At 39.4% G+C, this 19,472-nt stretch overlaps 1 protein-coding gene across 1 annotated transcript in view; it reads left to right on the top strand.

Moving 5' to 3' along the window:
* The window catches only part of TXNRD1 (thioredoxin reductase 1), an 89,994-nt gene that overhangs the window by 65,775 nt on the left and 4,747 nt on the right, over positions 1-19,472 (top strand). The window contains exons 12-17 of the mRNA XM_060776901.2: positions 6,041-6,133; positions 7,444-7,520; positions 9,599-9,755; positions 11,443-11,550; positions 13,345-13,440; positions 16,389-16,523. Of these exons, the coding sequence (XP_060632884.2) occupies positions 6,041-6,133; positions 7,444-7,520; positions 9,599-9,755; positions 11,443-11,550; positions 13,345-13,440; positions 16,389-16,523 (666 nt within the window). The remainder of the gene's footprint in view (positions 1-6,040; positions 6,134-7,443; positions 7,521-9,598; positions 9,756-11,442; positions 11,551-13,344; positions 13,441-16,388; positions 16,524-19,472) is intronic.

The following is a 19,472-nucleotide window of genomic DNA, read 5'->3' as shown; positions in this document are numbered from 1 at the left end:
AGTTCTGGAGGGACTCTTAATTTTTTGCGTCTCATAGACTTAGCATGGGGATTTGGTTAACCAGTTAAAATTCATGAGTAAACCAGGTTTATTTTTTTTAAACTGAAAAATTTCGGGAGGGGTTTGAACCCCTAACCCCCCCCCCCTTGCTACAGGCCTGGTTCAATGTTCAAACTATTGTGCTGCAGAAGTCCCTGTTTTGGGCTATGTGAGAATTTATAATCCAATGTGTGTGTTTTATATGCTAGAAAGTGTTGAGATGCCAGAAAGTATAGTGGTTCCAGATTGATTTTGTGAGCAAGTTACAAACCTTTACGAGGAAGCAGGTGAATTTAGTTTAGTGGTGAGGGACAGTCATTCCACTGTCTTTTCCCACTCAATTCTCTTTTTAATCCAATGTGCAGTTGCAGTGTCAATGCATGCTACTAGGGTTGAAACATCAGCTACAGAAATGATTCCATTGTGACTATTAAAGACAGCAGGAAAAACCCATTTGAAAAAGATATGGTTAGTAAGCATCTCAGTCCCAAATGGCTTTTTGACAATTTTTGGCTTCTTCCCTGGAAAAAAACAGACAAAATATCCTCCTTAATTTTGAGAGCCTATTAGTTTTTTCAGTGCCCAAGAGGAGAAAAAAATCACATAGTTCTGTCTGTCCTGAATTTAACAGACACAAAACCTGTCAAAATAGCTTCCAAACTATTAATGCTCTGCTGGATCTTATTTATTCTTTCAACGTCTGTCTTTCTATGTTTTCACCCATCAAAGACAGCGTACTACATACAATCAAATGGAAATCACATAAATAATAAAGTAGGGATTTTAAATGGTTCTGCTTCTTTGTCCAATGGTAAGGGGTTTTCTCCTGAGAGAGGAACAGCGCCTGTGTGTGCCGTGGAGGGAGAAGAAGCATTTCCTGTAATGATTAATACATAATTATTTTCCCGTAAAGGGTAATGGTTTTTCAATTTTGGTGAGACATTAAGCCAGTACATTATAGATTTTCAGATATTCAGAGCGGAACTTTAAATAAAGTAGATTCAGCCTGTGTTTTCTCTTAGCAAATCAAGTTGTTGGGAGGGAAGGAAAACCTTCTGTGTGTCTAGCCATCCTTTGCTGAGCAAATTGTGCCTTGCCTTCATAAACAATTTGAAATTCATCAGAAAGGCACAGTGTAAAAAACACAGAGAATGCCATGCTTTTTTCTGTGCATAAATTATATCCATTGCTAGCATAAAAAGGAAAAATATTTTTTCTTTCATCAAGCTGGATTTAAGTAGTGCATTGCAGGTTAGTCTTATTATTATACTTGCTCTTGAAGTGCAGTTTATTCTAATACAGTTGGAAGAGATCACATGGGTCATCCAGTCCAACCCCCTGCCATGCAGGAAAAACACCATCAAACCACCCCGAGAGATGTCCATCCAGACTTTGTTTAAGAGCCTCCAAGGAAGGAGCTTCCACCACACTCTGAGAGTTCTACTGTTGAACAGTTCTTGTAGTTCATGGTGAGAAACTTTCTGAGTTTGGTGCCCAAGGACCAAAAATGTTACTAGATCTGCACAAGAGAAACAATTTAGGTGTGTTTTGATCTCTATAATTTGTTTTCAACCTTATTTTAAACATGAAGACAAACAGAAGTTAACTTCTGGTTGGCTTCCTATTTTAATGAGCCCTCTCTTGTCTCAAAACAGATTGAACAGTGGCCAAAATATGAGCAAACACCCCCATATTTTGAGCCAAAAATGTTTTTAAGTATTCAAAAAATGGGAGGGTGCTGCTGCTGGTGGCTTCAAAAACTACCTTGAGAGGCCTCCTGATATAATGGGATGATTCAGAGAGGAAAATGAGGGAATGTATGCACCAGTATTCATGGCCATGGCTATATGTGATGTTTCAAAGCTTGGTGGGGTGGGGGTAATACTTTCTGGATTCCCAGAATCAGCATTCTCAATAGTGTCTTCAGAGGATTTGGAAAGCTTTAGTCCAACCCTACATTTTCTAAGTTATTAAATGATATGGTAGGGTATGAAACTTGCAGCATGATTTGCAATTGGATCAGCAAAGTGGAATGAATAGTCTTACTTATGGGGTTTTGGCTTCAGACTCCATCTAAGGTAGCCAGAAAACAAGAGAGGGCTCCCATACCTTTAATGCTTGTGTAGAGGATGGAATTTCATTAGGAATTGATGCCAAGCAACTTCATCTGAAATTCCTTCATCAACTCAACCATGAAAGATCCATGAATGCTCTTCAGATGTTGGTGTGACAAACTTATTCTCATCTATATCAGTGCTGCGTGTTTTGGGAAAGGGTAATGGTTAGAACTGTTGTTCATATATTTGCTGGATCATGGCTGCATGTAGCTACCAGGAAGGGACTACCTTGGATTTCCTTCAAGGAGGTTCATTTGATGCATCATATACATGAAGACATTAGATCAAGGGTTGGAAATGTGGCCTTAGATGTTACTGGACTTCTGTCCCAGTCACCAACATGGCCAATCATGATGGGACTCAGGGCTCAAGAAGATCTGAAGAATCACAGCTTTCCATCACCATCAATGCTTTCATTACTATCATGAACAAACCCAATCCAGGCTTATTTTATTCTCTTAAACATAAATTTTAATTATATTTACCCAACAGTGCTGGGTTTTGCATTGTTCTGCTGCTTTGCTTTAGTCTTGCTTGTTTTAAGATGCCTTTTGCTAATTGTTTTTTAATGTTTGTTGTAAGCTGCCTGGAGGATTATTTTAATAGTTGAAAGGTGGGGAAAGGAGGAAAAGGTCTTTAATGGCCCCAGGACACTGAAGTAGGAAGGCTTGAAAGAGAGAGTCTTTCTTACAGTCTCTGTGGTCCAGAGTAGTTCTTAACTGAGTTCCTAATTAAGCCCATGCCGAGGTCTCATCATCAAACCAGCATGTGTACAGAATTTGCTGAGATGGGTATTTCTTGATCACATTGCCTACCATATCCTGGAAAGAGCTGAAATACTACATCTCCATATTGCTACACCATCTAGCAAAGTCATGTACAGTAGACCTGAGTTTTGTTTAAGCTTGGCACTGATTTGCCGTAGATGTATAGAGTCAGTGTTGGTTTAAGGCAGTGGTTCTCAACCTTCCTAATGCTGCAGCCCCTTAATACACTCATGTCATGGTGACCCCCAACTATAAAATTATTTTAGTTGCTACTTCATAACTGTAATTTTGCTACTTTTATGAATCGTAATGTAAATATCTGATATGCATGGTGTATTTTCATTCACTGGACCAAATTTGGCACAAGTACCCGATACACCCAAATTTGAATACTGGTGGGGTTGGGATGGGGGGTTGATTTTGTCATTTGGGAGTTGTAGTTGCTAGGATTTATAGTTCACCTACAGTCAAAGAGCATTCTGAACTCCACCAATGATAGAATTGAACCAAACTTGGCACATAGAACTCCCATGACCAATAGAAAATACTGGAAGGGTTTGGTGGGCATTGACCTTGAGTTTTGGAGTTGTAATTCACCTACATTCAGAGAGCACTGTGGACTCAAACAATGATAGATCTGGACCTAACTTGACACGAATACTCAATATGCCCAAATGTGAAAACTGGTAGAGTTTGGGGAAAATAGAGCTTGACATTTGGGAGTTGTAGTTGCTGGGATTTATAGCTCATCTACTATCAAAGAGTATTCTGAACCCTACCAATGATAGAATTGGGCCCAACTTCCCACACAGAACCCCCATGACCAACAGAAAGTACTGTGTTTTCTGATAGTCTTTGGTGACCCCTCTGACACCCCCTAGTGACCCCCATCCCCCTCAGGTTGAGAAACACTGGTTTAGGGAAAGCAGGTAATGCTATGTAAAATGGACTAAACAATAGGAAGTACTGGGTGATCTACAAGTCAGGAAGGAAGTTTTTGATGAGTTTAGTGACCGCAGAAATTATAGTTGCTAAAGCTTTTTCTGCCACAAAGATTCAGGCATTCCTTTTGGCCAAGGCACTCAGCATTTTGTGTGATTAAAGGGCTTTCATTACAGGAAGTGTGCTAGTTTGTACTCTCAAAGTGGCATTTCCATTTGTTAATAACCTTTAAATATTCTAATTTTTCTAAAAAACTGGGCTTCTCTCAGCTTCTGTGGTCTTTGTGTTTGAATCTGGATGCTGTAGCATAAATCGATGGTGAAGGCAGCAACCTTACTTTATTATATTCATTTCTTACGCAGTGATGTTCTAAAAGAACTCTCATATAGTTGTCATAAAAATGATGTATTGATTTGTCAACAGCAAGACTTCGCACACTATGTATGAGGTTAACACTGAGGAATGCTTAAGTGCACCCGCCTCGCAGCTTATATCTCTCAAGTCCCATATAGCCATTATTATTTTTCTCTGAAGATTGTATTGAAGCATGTGGTGTCAATTTAGAGCTTTTTGTTAAAATCCTCTATATATATAACAGGTTTGTCTTTTCCTTTTGTAGTCATTCCATACTGATATCAAGGTCAAACTGAGTGTGATTGGGGGCATCTACCCTTGTTTCATCAAGGGTCTGCTTCCCCAATTCACATATAAAGTTGAAGGTGACGTAATCTGGAAAATTTAGTGATCATGTGTGCATCCCATTTTAGTATCCCTGTTACCAGAGTGATGCTCCCATCTGAGGCAGCTTATATTTAGGGCCTCATGAAAAGGCAGTAAATTGCATTTTTATTGGATCATAACAGTAAATAAAGAATAACACTCAAAAACAGGGGAATTCCAGACAAGAAACAATCAGGACCAACAAATCACCTTCCAACAAAGGATTCCCCCGGGCAGTAAGAAGCCAGACTTTGTAAACTTCAAGGCCATTAAATGCTATTTAATGTGGCCAATTGCAACATTCACACTTGCCTCAAACTGACAAGAGTTCTTTCTCCCACCCTGGACATTTCACAGATATATAAACCCCATTTGCCTAGTTTCCAACAGGCCTCACAACCTCTGAGGATTCCTGCCATAGATGCAGGTGAAACGTTAGGAGATAATGCTTCTGGAACATGGCCATACAACAATCCAGTGATTCTGGCCATGAAAGCCTTCGACAATAAATTGTATTTTTACTGCCATAGATGTTGTAATGCTTCTGTTTTTTTCCTGCTGACTTGGTCATATACATCTGGCTCTGTGGAAGGACACCGTGGAGAAGATTTCAGCTCTACTAACCTATTATCTTTTTGATATTAACATTAGATCTCCCACCTCAAGTGGTACTTAATTTATACACAGGCAAAGGAGGCATCCAAATGGTGGACATGGTTACCCCCATTATGTCTGAGATGTTCTCCTGAAATGTTCATACAAGCACATCCTGAGGTTAAATGTGAATAATTTTGGATCTTAGTAATTTTGGTGGTGGCCCAGCACAAATTTGGACATTGGTTCTCTTTATATTTAGAATCGTAGAATAATAATGTTGGGAGAGATCACAAGAACCATCTAGTTCAATGACTTGCTGTGCAGGAATTTAAACTGCTGGGTTTTCACTCTTCGCTATCGTTCCAGGAATTTAGTCCAAACAGTGTACCTTTTGAAGGATTTGATAGGTTCAGAATCAAAGTACAGTAGAGTCTTGCTTATCCAACCTTCGCTCATCCAACTTTCTGCATTATCGAACACAATCTGTCTCCAGCCCAGATCCACAACTGTTTCAATACATTGCAATGTTTTGGTGCTAAATTTGTAAATACAGTAATTTCTACATAATGTTACCATGTATCGAACTGATTTTTCTGTTGATTTGTCATAGATCATGATGTTTTGGTGTTTAATTTGTAAAATCACATAATTTGACGTTTAATAGGCTTTTCCTTAAACCCTCCTTATTATCCAACATTTTCACTTATCCAATGTTCTGCCAACCTGTTTGGATAAACAAGACTCTACTGTATTCTAATATTAGGTGATAGAAGAGTGAAAATAAACGTCTGTTTTGGTGATATGGACAAATCTATCTGCTTCTCCCATATGAATAATTTTCATATTTTCCTTTTGCAGATTGAACAGATCAAGAAAGGAACTCCTGGACTACTAAAAGTCACAGCTCATGCTACAGAGGGTTCTGAAATATTTCAAGGGGAATATAACACGGTAAATAATATGCATTGATCTTATTATATCAGTTAAACTACACCAATGACTTTGCAAACTTTACAGCAGTGGTTCTCAACCTTCCTAATGCCGCAACCCCTTAATACAGTTCCTCATTTTGTGATGACTCCCATCCAAAAAATTATTTCATTGCTACTTCATAACTGTAATTTTGCTACTGTTATGAATAGTAATGTAAATATCTGATATGCAGAATGTATTTTCATTCACTGGACCAAATATGACAGAAATACCCAATATGCCCAAATTTGAATACTGGTGGGATTGGGGAGAGGGTTGATTTTGTCATTTGGGAGTTGTATTTGCTGGGATTTATAGTTAACCTACAATCAAAGAGCATTCTGAATTCCATCAATGATGGAATTGAATCAAACTTGGCACCCAGAATTCTCATGACCAACAGAAAATACTGGAAGGGTTTGGTGGGCATCGACCTTGAGTTTTGGAGTTGTAGTTCACCTACACCCAGAGAGCACTGTGGACTCTCTGGAGTCCACAGTGCTCTCTGGAGTCCACTGTGGACTCTCTGGAGTCCACAGTGTGGAGATCTGGACGAGACTTGGTACATATACTCAATATGCCCAAATGTGGTGCAGTTTGGGGAAAATAGACATTGACATATGGGAATTGTAGGTGCTGGGCTTTATAGGTCACCTACAGTCACAGCAGGAGGAGGGCTTTTGGTGGGAGGATTCACTGTCTGTTTCCAAAAAGAAGAGAAGAACAGGCGGAGAGATCTTCAGCATTCTCTGCTAAAGGGGTTCCAAAGACCATCAGAAATGTGTGTTTTCTGATGTTCTTTGGCGACCCCTCTGAATCCGCCCCCATTGCAACCCCCTAGGGGTCCCAACCCCCCCCCCCCCCCATGTTGAGAAATGCTGTTTTACATGCTTAGTTTTCCTTTATACAAGGAGAAGTTGTTATTTTGTTTCTCTGTGTGTGTATGCAACTATGTTGTGTGGAAAATATATGGGGACTAAGAATTGGGCTGTAGCTCTTTTCATTTATTCATACAATTGTAACAAAACAGCAGCCTGCATAATTGTCTGAAGGACAGACAATTGCCACTTTGCTATTTCTCTAGGATTGCAATGCTATGATTATTGTTTGTGTGTCAGAGCTGTGTGAACCTCTCTCATATACACTTCACATTATAATTAGTTCTGTGGATGCTGTATCTTTGAAAAGATTTCCTCGAAGTTATCTCAATGCAATATAATGAATCTTATCGCAAAACATCAGAATGAAACAAAGCCAGCCTCCTAACACAAAGTGCTGATGTTCTGCAGGTATTGCTGGCCATAGGAAGGGATGCCTGCACAAGAAAAATTGGCTTGGAGAAAGTTGGAGTGAAGATCAATGAAAAGTAAGGCTAAATCTCTTGGCCGTCTAATTACTGCTTCTGTATGGTTTGTGTTTTTGCAACATCAATCTCATAGACTTAAAGGATTTAATTTGTCAGGGAGGTATAAATTTCCCCTCTAACACATTTCTCTTGGAAGGAGGAGGAATGCTTTCATATATAGCTTCTCATTACTGAATGAGCCAAAAGGGCAAACTTTGCCATAATTGAAATGGTAGCGATTAACATTCTGGCAATCAAAGTGTCTGCATCATCTTGCTGCCGATTGCATGAAATAAAAAAAAAATCTTCATATTAGTTGCTACTGTGAAATGGAGCCTTTGTGCTCCATTCTGTTGTCAGTTTCAATGCAGGATGGGGTTACATCAAGAGGTGAATTTGAAAAATGCGGCTTCTTTTGTCACAGCGCTGCAGAAATGAAGCTTCGGAGACTTCTGCTCACATGTTAAAGGCAAAGAAATCCTGCCATAGTATCTCTAATAACCCCTTCTCTTTTTATTCAGTTTGTATCTCACTGCAGTATTCTGCAGAATAGTGTGACCTGACAGGCAAAGTTATGCCTGACTGATGTTCAAATAACTGAACATCTTTAGCAAAAAATGAAACACGCACAAAACCTTTCACTGATAGCAAAAATTGTTTCATGATATACAGGAGTAGACCTCAGAAGAAAACAGCATCCAGCAGGTTTGAAACCCAGAGAGAAGAAAAAGCCTGAGCAAAGAAACATGTCATCAAACCAGATCTAAAACATCCAATAGATCAGTGTTTCTCAACCTTCCTAATGCTGCGACCCCTTAATACAATTCCTCATATTGTGGTGACCCCTAATCATAAAATTATTTTCGTTGCTACTCCACAACTGTAATTTTGCTACTGTTATGAATCATAATGTAAATATTTGATATGCAGAATGTATTTTCATTCACTGGACCAAATTTGGCACAAATACCCGATATGCTCAAATTTGAATACTGGTGAGGTTGGGATGGGGGATTGATTTTGTCATTTGGGACTTGTAGTTGCTGGGATTTATAGTCAACCTACAATCAAAGAGCACTCGGAACTCCACCAATGATGGAATTCAACAAAACCTTGCCCACACAACTCCCATGACTAACAGAAAATAGTGGAAGGGTTTGGTGGGCATTGACCTTGAGTTTTGGAATTGTAGTTCACCTACATCCAGAGAGCACTAATGACTCAAACAATGATGGGTCTGGACCTAACTTGGCGCAAATACTCAATATGCCCAAATGTGAATACTGGTGGAGTTTGGGGAAAATAGACCTTGATATTTGGGAGTTATCGTTGCTGGGATTTATAGTTCACCTACAATCAAAGAGCTTTCTGAACCCCACCAATGATAGAATTGGGCCAAACTTCTCACACAGAACCCCCATGACCAACAGAAAATACTGTGTTTCTTGATAATCTTTAACAACCTCTCTGACATCCCTTTGCGACTCACACCCCCCCCCCAGAGGTCCCAATCCCCAGGTGAGAAACACTGCAATAGATGCTGATTCTTGTTAAGCAATAAGGGGGTGGTGGGGGTGTTCTGAAATGTAGGTGCTATCATACAAATAAGGAACTAAGTTTGGATCACTGTCAGATGATAGTACTGGCCAACACACATTTTGTTGCCTCAAATGTTAGACCTGTTTTGTCGAAGGCTTATAAACAAGACTGTGCAATTCAATCAGGATCAGCAGTTATGTTCCTTCAAGTCAATTTTGGCTTATGATGATCTTAATGCATACCTATCTTGGGTGTTTCTTGGCAAGATTGGTTCAGAGGGGGTTTGCCCTTGCCTTCTTCTGAGGCTGAGAGAGCATGACTTTCCCCAATGTCATGCAGTGGATTTCTATGACCAAGCAGGGATTTGAACCCCGGCCTCCCAGCATCCTAGACCATTTTGTTCAAATTACAAAGCCTGTTACATACAGGGGTGATGTTGTTTCCTCTAGGGATGGTAACATAGACTAATTTTAACAACATTCTGATATTTTAATATACAACCTATAGTTCTCATAATGTCCTATCCTTTTCTCTTCCCCCCTCTTAATGCAATCCTTTAGAACTGGAAAAATCCCTGTCAATGATGTGGAGCAAACTAACGTGCCATATATCTATGCCATTGGTGATGTGTTGGAAGGCAAACTAGAGCTCACCCCAGTGGCAATTCAGGCGGGTAGGCTGCTAGCACTGAGGCTTTATGGTGGATCAAAGAAGAAGGTAAGGAAGTAGTTGGTTCACAGTTAATTAATAAATCACATTAAACCAATGGTTCTGAAGCCAAATAAATAATGACAATTTTAAAAAATCTTAGTGTCTCCAAATTCTGTTCAAAACTGTTAGACTTACAATTTCCAGAAAGTAGCCATGTTAGCTAGGGGATTCTGGGAGTTATTTTGAAAATGAATATTTTTCATGTATGCTTTTAAGATGAGGCATATATGTATTGCAACAAATATTAACTTAGACCAGTCTTGGGTCACTTTTGTTGGGGGTTGTAAATGTAAATTAACAGAAGCTTTACCACAGTTTCTGAACCAAGATATACCCTGCAGTATAATAAAGTGTCACTCGGGCATGTGTAACAAGTAACAGTATCTTCAATTCAAAAGATCAAACAGGGCAACAATATATAGAGCAGTCTCTCTGAATTCACACAGAGAACAGAGGGAATAAACAGTCCTTTTTAAACAGTCTTTAAAATATGCTTCATGCCTTAGAAATAATCAGGCTTCAGAGAGTTGGCAGCCATTTCCTTCCTGGCTGTTTTCAGTCAGCGCTCTTTTCACTCTCTGAGATGAAAAATGGCAGTTAAAACAGTTTGTCTCAGCAGCAAGCCATAGACAGCGGCCTATCAGAACTCTGGCTCCTGGAATGCTCAGCCAATCAGCTGACAACACATGTCTTTCCAGTCAACCCACTACATCATGTCTCTTTACAAATCCCCACAACTTTGAGTGCTTTGGTCCACAACTGCACATCCGCCCAAGCAGTGTGGTCCATGGGAATATCAGGAACTACCTGAAATATCTGGAAGAATCCAGGTTGGGAAAGCTAGATTTAGCCCAGGAATGATTAGCAATTGGGAATCAGAAGGCACAATTTCCTCCAGGAGATGTTATACATCTGACCCTCCATCCTTGGGATATGGAGGGCATGTTTGCCAAATTTTGGAATATATATGGAAAGAGGCATCTCCTTGAAGTTTGCAGCTGACCTTTACATTACAAATAGGCATTCCAAAAGGTACTAAATATGTAGTATCATCCACAAAATGGTTGCCTCATTAATTGAGAGAAATTGCTTTTTTATCAGTGAGAGTTTTGAACTGATCAAACCCTTTTGTTAATTTAATATCGCTCTGTAAGTTTCACCACACGCTGTCATTGCTCTTAACTTTGAGAGCTCACGTTCTTGAGATTATACTGAATGCAATTTCCAGAAGACAGTGTGAGCAATAGATATGAAAGTGACAAACTCTCATCCTCCAGTGGGTTGTTGTAGGTTTTTTCGGGCTGTGGTTTTGGTTGAACCTAATGGTAGATTGTGAACTATCCCCACCCAATCAAAACAATGTAAGCTGTTGCCACATCCCATCCCACACATTCTTGTTTACATGATGGATGACATCATGTAAACCTTCCCTTCTGTTTTATGGCTATTTTCCCATTGCTGTGGTTAGTGATAAGCATGTTCATTTCAACCCTACTGTCACAATCCCTATCTCTCCGGGAAATGAGAGTGGGAGGCCACTTGTCTATAGTGCTACTGTTGTTGGCTCCCCTTGTTATTTAGAATGCTAAAATGCTATGTTTCCTCTGTTAGGGCTTTTGTCAGATGTCAGCTTGATCCTGATAGTGCAAAGATCTGTGATACTTACAGAATTCTGTTTTTTTTCTCTTGACAGTGTGATTATGTGAATGTTCCCACCACAGTATTCACACCTATGGAATATGGTGCATGTGGTTATTCTGAAGAAAAAGCAATAGAGAAATATGGAGTAAAAAATATTGAGGTACGTAGGTTTTTAAATAACAAGCTATTCAGGGATAATCCAGAAGGCGTAGTCAATAGTCCAGTCCAAAGATCCTCACCAACACATCCAAACTATACATAATCCAAAGTCAAGATCTAATACACAATAAGGCACACAAAGTCATCCAACAGAGCTCCAAACTTTAATAGGTTCCAAACATTGCTCCCAGCAAAGACCAAATCCAAACTGCCATGCTTTATGCTCTATATCACAAGTGCTCTCACCTGTTGGCCCTTCTCTGTGCCAACCGGGCAGATCTATGCAGCTGAATAACATGAGTACTCAGTTGCAGTCTTTCTGGGATACTTAACTCTGCCTCATTGCTCTCCTGATCCTGAGTCCCACTTGCCTGAGGCATTTGGTCCTGCACTGCAGGGGTAGCTTCCTCAGTGTCAGGCTGCAGCTGTTGTTGTTGTTCCCTGCTTTCGACTGACTCAGATGCTAGGCCTGGCAGCCCTTCATCTTCATCTCTATTGCAGACCCTGACAGTCCATAAGTCCTTCATTTCAATAGGGTTCACTTTTTCTGTGATTCTATATATCCATACAGAGTCCAGGACATATCCCCTGCAGATAGGGGGACTGCATTGTTTTCCCGTTATAGTAAAGTAACTGAGATGCCACATATATATGACAAGTTTATTCAGTCAGTAACATTTACCTATTTTTCCTTCTTACTTTTTTGGGATTTTAAAAAAAGGTTATTTGGGGGCATTTTGAGGTTTTCTTCATGATTTAAAACATTTTGCTTCCATTTAAAAGCTGCATTATTTTTAGGAAAAGTAACAAAAATAAAAAAAATAAAAAGTTTATTGTATTGTCAAAGGCTTTCATGGCCAGAATCCCTGGGTTGTTGTAGGTTTTTTCGGGCGATATGGCCATGTTCTAGAGAACTCTAGAACATGGCCATATCGCCCGAAAAAACCTACAACAACCCAAAAAGTTTATTAACTAATTTATTTATTTATTTATTTGCCAACCACATTCGGCCTCACAAAGGCAAAATTCAGTGCCATATTTACATGTACATATCGGTAAATAAACAACTGCATTGAAATCAACACAATTAAAAACATAAACATTAAAACATCAGTTAAAATCACAAAATCCAAATCATATTCCATGGCCAATCCAAGTCATCATTCCATTATTTGTAGTTTCTTACTGTGCTGCTTACTGACCAAAAGCTTGTTCCCACAGCCATGGTTTTAGTTTTTTCCTAAAGGTCAGGAGAGAGGAAGTGGATCCAATTTCACTAGGGAGGGAGTTCCATTAACAAAGGGCCATCACTGAGAAGGCCCTGTCTCTTGTCCCTACCAGTCACGCTTGCAAGCGGGGTGGGATTGAGAGCAGGGCCACCACCAATGATCTTAGTCTCTGAGGTGGATCATACAGTGAGATACACTCAGACAGGTAAGCTGGGCCATAACCATTTAGGGCTTTATAGGCTAAAGCCAGCACTTTGAATTGTGCTTGGTAGCAGACTGGCAGCCAGTGGAGCTGGCGCAAGAGGGGGTTGTATGCTCTGGCTTCCAGAAACATCAGCAAGCCACTCCTCTGGACAACATAGGATTTTCAAGTGTTTCAGATTTTGGTATTCCTGATAAGGGATATTCAACCTGTATCATTGTTTTGTTGTAGTTTGCATTTTTACTATCCTTGTACACTTGTACCATTACCGAGGAGACTCTGTTGAGCAGGCAGTTTTTTAAAAAGTGAAATGAATATATTTAAGGAGCAAAACACTTCATTCAGTACAATTTTGCATTCATAGATTTACCATAGTTACTTCTGGCCACTGGAATGGACTGTCCCATCCCGGGACAACAACAAATGCTATGCGAAGATCATCTGCCTTATTCCAGAGAAGGTAATCCTGACATTTAGTAAACCTTTAAATGTATTGTCAAAAGCTTTCATGGTTGGAATCACTGGGTTGTTGTGTGTTTTCTGGTCTGTATGGCCATGTTCCAGAAGCATTCTCTCCTGACATTTCACCTGCATCTATGGCAGGCATCCTCAGAGGTTGTGAGGTCTTTTGGAAACTAGGAAAATGGGGTTTATATGTCTGTGGAATATCCAGGGTGGGAGAAAGAACTCTTGTTTGTTTGAGGTGTGAATGTTTCAATTGACCACCTTCATTAGCATTCAATAGCCTAGCAGTTTCAAGGTCTGACTTCCAGACCAGCATTAAAAACTCTAAAATCATAAACAGTAAATAAAGAATAACTCTCAAAAACAGGGGAAATGCAGACAAGAAGCAATCAGGGCCAACTAATCGCTTCCCAATAAAGGATTACCCTATCCGGTAAGAAGCCCAACCCTGAAACTGCAAGGCCACTATTCCACAGAAATATAAACCCCATTTTCCTAGTTTCCAACAGATCTCACAACCTCTGTGGATGCCTGCCATAGATGCAGGTGAAACGTCAGGAGAGAATGCTTCTGGAACATGGCCATACAGCCAAAAAAACTCACAACAACCCAAACCCTTAAATGTTCTTACCCCAATTTTCCACATCCTGGAGAATTTTGTAGTTCTTGTTCTTGTGTTCATTTAGCATGAATTTCATTACATAACTGTACATTAGGTGGTGCATTACATCCCGATCCAAATGCCTGGGCTGCTGCGTCACCTTTAGCTATCTAATTGATAATGACAGTGTACAGCTTCCCTTGAATTTTAGATAAAAGAACTCCCTCCACCTTGACAAATGTTACCTTGGAAATATTAGCTAGATGGGAACCACCCACAGATCCAATTCTCAATTACATTCTCTTTGTAACTGTGTAATAATACCTTAGCTAAACTTCACAGTCATTAAGTGGCATTCTCTTTTATCTTCCATCAAGATAATATCTGTTTAATAGGCACTGATGCCATCATTTTCGTGTCATAGTCATGTTTGGAATCCAAAGAAAGAAATAGACCCCTGTAACCATTTCTGACTACTTTGGAAATTCAATTTGGAACACAGTGAAGGAATTGCGTGCTTAAAGAGAATAAGTAAAGAACTCCTTCTTAATCTCTTTGGTTCATGTCTCTGGCTTCCACCTTGTTTTTTCATTCATATTTTCTTATCTTGATCAGCTTTTGCTTTACTCAGACATTTATCTCATATCTGGATTCCTGAACTTGGGAGCATTGGCTTCTCAGATATAGAACTATATACAATCCAAATACTTAAGAAGCATGGTATGAATAATTTCTTTAGTCTGAGCCTATTGTCCAATGCCTAGGCACTATTTTTATAATCCAATCTAAACATAGATGGTCAAGCAGTTAAGTAACAATATTATGCATAGATCTGCTAAAGCAAACTTGGCATTATTGATTTTCCTAGGTACGTTTTCTGAAAAAAATATATTGTTAACTGTAGGAGTCATGAGGCCATGATAGTAAGATTGAAAACAATTGGGAATCAGTGTGGCTGTAAATATTAATGCCTAGTAGTCCTTTTGCTTTGAAATGGTTTGCTATTCAAAGTCATGCCGTATACAAAGGGCCAGTTCTAATAGAGTGAACTGACCCTATCTGAGATTGGGGTCTGCTGCCCAGATTGGAAAAGTTACATTTTTGGATGACACTGGCTCAATGCTATGCAATCGTACATGTTGTAGTTTATGAGGCACCAGCACTCTTTGTCAAAGCATGATAAAGATCTTGCAAAATTACAACTCTCATGATTACATAGCATTGAGTAGGAGCCCCTGGTAGTCAATGGGTTAAACCCTTGTGCCGGCAGGACTGAAGACCGACAGGTCAGAGGTTCGAATCCAGGGAGAGCGTGAATGAGCTCACTCTGTCAGCTCCAGCTCCCCATGCCTCCCACAAGGATAGTAAGACATCAAAACATCCACGTGTCCCCTGGACAACATCCTTGCAGCGTGCCAATTCTCTTACACCAGAAGCGATTTGCAGTTTCTCAAGTTGCTCCTAACATGAAAAAAAATATTACTGAGCAATGGCAGTTAAAGCGATGTCAAACTGCATTAATGCTACAGTAGAGATGCATCCTTATTCTGTTCTCCTGGTCTCCTCATGCATGGCAGACCCCCTCCCATATCATCCCCTTCTTTTTTTGGTGGAAGAAGTTTTGTGCCAAGTTTGCTTCAGAACATACAAGTAATGAATGGATGAGTTTGATATGAGGTCAGAAAATCATAGAGTTGAGAGAGACCACAAGCTCCATCCAGCCTACCTTCTATTATGAAGGAATACAAAATCAAATTACTCCTCAAACCCCTTTGGTTAATGTGATATTTAATAAGATATTGAAAAAGTTCCCTTAGTATATTTTTGGATTACATGGCTAAGCTGGCTGGAGGGTTCTGGGAGCTGCAATCAAAAAAGTAACTTTTCAAATCTCTTTTAAGCTGTAGTTCAGCTTTGCCTCTAAACCACCTCACAGTTATTTTTGGAAGCCAGAATTTTTGTTTAGGAAATAGACAAAAAGTAATATAAAGATTACTGGAAAGCAGTTTTTTTCTAAAGTTTAATCTTTTCTGTCAGACTAAATTTGTTTTCCATTTGATTAAAAAAATTAAATAAGAGCAATTTGAATGTTAACTTTGAATTCCATATTTAGGGCAAGAAAGGCCTATTCTTCTGCAAGTCTTTGTTGTGCATTCAATCCTCATAATTTATCCCAATCGAATTAAAATGTGTCCCTTGTGGAAATAACCAATTAGAAAAATGGGACTGGAAAGAGATCAGTGACAATTCTCTTGGGACTTAGTAATCCTTCAATAATCGGAAGGAAGTAATTATTTCAGGCCGCCTGAATTGGGCTCTTCTTGTCTCCTGTTCTTCTTTAGATGCGTGTTATTGGCTTCCATGTGCTTGGTCCAAACGCTGGAGAAGTCACCCAGGGATTTGCAGCCGCCATAAAATGTGGCATGACAAAGGATCTTCTGGACAGTACAATAGGAATCCATCCAGTGTGTGCTGAGGTATGTATGAGCTTTGCAAAAATGCTGTCTACTTTGCTCCCTTTGGTTTATTGACTAATGTTGATGTAAAACTGGAGCAGTTTTGTTTCCAAGGTATGCATACCTTGTGCATTGATTCACAGATTCAATCAGTATGAGACGTATCAAGTATTTGGTATTTTTCCTTTCAAATTATGGTTGTCTATGATCTGTGGATGTACAAGATGGAATGCTCTCTCTGTGGCTCACAAAGCTGGTATTTTCTCCCATTGGCAGTTCCCATGTTAGTGCAGCACCAAGGGCTTCATCACATGCAATGCTCTCTCCCCATTTTTAAACATTTCTAAAACAGTTCCTTGATATGAAGCATCATGGAGTCCCTCAAATGATGAAAACAGGCTTCCACCAGTCATCCATGATGCTTTGTCAGGACACTGTTTTAGAAGTGTTTAAAAATGGGGGGGGGGGGGGGGGACAGGAGATGGGTAGAAATTGTCCTCTGAGCTCATGAATAGTGTGGAAACTAGAGAAAAAAGGGGGGAAGAACATGGGATGGGAACTTGTTAAATTTGCCTGTAATGAATTGCTTCAATGATGTGGAGTAATGGCCGTTCCTATAGGCGGTCTCCTACCAAGCATTGGCATTTCGCTCCCAAAATCCTGCTTCATGAGCCTGGCATGGTAATGTTTTTAAATTAATTAAACTTTAGGAATACTGCAGTTTCACAATGTCACCACTTTGTTTTTCCTATCATTTATCAATCTTTTTCACTTTGTTTACCTTTTTCTTTAACCAACTACAGTAAGTTCTAGTGCCTAGTAGGTTTTTGACTTCTGTCACTGAGAGTAAGGAGATTGGGAGGGAAATGAGAAAAAATAGTATCGTCTTAAGAGCAATGCCCTCTGTCTCCTTGAGAGTAAGGGGATTGGGAGGGAAAGGAAAGGAGCCCAAGCAAGTTGTGTCTGCCTTAAGAATGATGCCTTGTGTCTCATCTATGGATGGTTGAGCTAGGGGTGGGAGGATCCTTTGTGATGGGGTATATAAATTCTCTGTCTTCTTTAAAGACGGAATCCCACACAAAGAAGACAATTTCCACCATTTTCCCCAGCTCTATCTGATGAAGTCTCAATCCAGGTTTAAAGGTGCTATCCAAGGTGCTGAATCCAGGAACAATAACAACACCTCTCCCCAAGATACAGGGAAAGTACAACACAGAATATAAATTTAATAAATAACTAAAGACACATAAAAACATTTTGAACACATAGATTATGAACACAAATATAAGTTTAAAACAGAAAACATCACACATTAAAATCCATACATTTAATTTCCATAGTTCAAAATTAATTATTTAAAATTGTCTGCATCGGCCTGCTGGAAAAGATAGAGCTTAAATATTTAGACAGCAGCTTTATCACCAAAATAGAGTAGGCTTTCCACTTATGTGGAGATTAGCAGTGCAGAATCCATGTGGAAATGGAAACTAATGGAAATTAAAAATGTCTGTATCTCCCCCCCCCCCCCAAGAAAAATCATTATTCTAGGAATTCTTTGGCCCTCCAGAACAATTTTAGGCTCAACATCTGGCACAAGTTAACACAGAGTTGCACTGAGGACCTAGAGATTTCTATAGAGACCATGTTAATCAAATCTGCAAAAGTAAAACCTGTCAGTGTGGAGGCCTGTTTGTAGCTGTAAACAGATCTTTTTAAAGTTTGGATCCTTTTGGGGGAAGAGCTTTGACCATTGTTGTATTTCAGTTGATTTAATTTGTTTTTAAAAGGCAGTCTGGCAGCAGTGCACTGCTTAGTGGGTAATGGATAAGAAGGCGCTTTCCAAATAACAATAGAAACTAATGGCAGCAAATGGAGTTCTTTAAAAGTAACACCAATGCATTATTTATAGGTTAAAGTTTAAATAATATTTCTACATTCTATGCTGTCACTTGGGAAAGTGAAACAGAGGTCTCTAGCACTGAGTTCTAAGTAGTTCAGCAAACTATAAATCCCAAAATTCTGTAATATGGAGTGCTGGGTGTTAAAGTGCATCGGTTAGATACCTTCTATGAAAGAAAATTTTAGTTTTCTTAGAAGAAAATCAAGCAGACACTGTGGGCACTAGAAATATTTATGTGTATGATACATAATATACATCTAAGCTTGCTTTGGAGGCAAAGCTTAGTTGCAATTGTTGATAATTATTTATGTGACTAATACCATAGCCAACTGAAATCAATATCTGTTTTTTTAAAATGGGGAGACATTCATCCTTGAAGTCTTTCTCTTGACCCTAACAATTAGTCTTTCTTCAAATATAGCGTTGAATCTAATCATATATAAATGGCTAAGAAAGGTGTTTTTATATTACTATAGTGCTGTAAACAGACCAAAAAATAGAGGACAACCCTTTCGTGAAAACGATTGCAGCTTCTCATCTCCACCTTAAAATAAAAATAGATTGCGGCTGGGGTTATTAATATTTGAAGTAGATATACAGTCATGATGCTCCTCGCATATGGAGAGGTTGTGCTCTGTTAAATGTTCAGATCGGTGCTTTGTGCGCAAGCTTTAGCCTTATTTGCATGGCTAACATGTGCAGAGTCTCTTTTCTGCTCTCCTTTTATTCTCCCTCCGAGATTACTTTGATGCCAGCTAATTACTGTAGCTTTGAACCATTTAGACTGAAGTGGGTTTGATTTCCTGTAATCCTCCTACCTATACTTAGATGTCTGCAAAACAAAGCGAGCAGTTGTTCAATAAACCTTAACTGAAGCAACTTACCGCATTTCCTGTCATCTGCTCTTCCATTTGCTCTTCTGCTTGGAACTGGAAAGCATCCCAAGGGCAAAAGTCTTAAGCAGCACCTGCAGAGGCCAGTTCCAACCCACAGCAAAAAGTTGTTGCTTAAAACCTGTTGGTCAATCTGTCCCAAAAGCTTTCTAGCAGAGTTGGACAAAGCGTGGCTCT

The sequence above is a fragment of the Anolis sagrei genome, chromosome 5 (genome assembly GCF_037176765.1).
Source record: "Anolis sagrei isolate rAnoSag1 chromosome 5, rAnoSag1.mat, whole genome shotgun sequence".
Classification (NCBI taxonomy): Eukaryota; Metazoa; Chordata; class Lepidosauria; order Squamata; family Dactyloidae; genus Anolis; species Anolis sagrei.
This window is presented reverse-complemented; position numbering and strand designations above follow the sequence as displayed.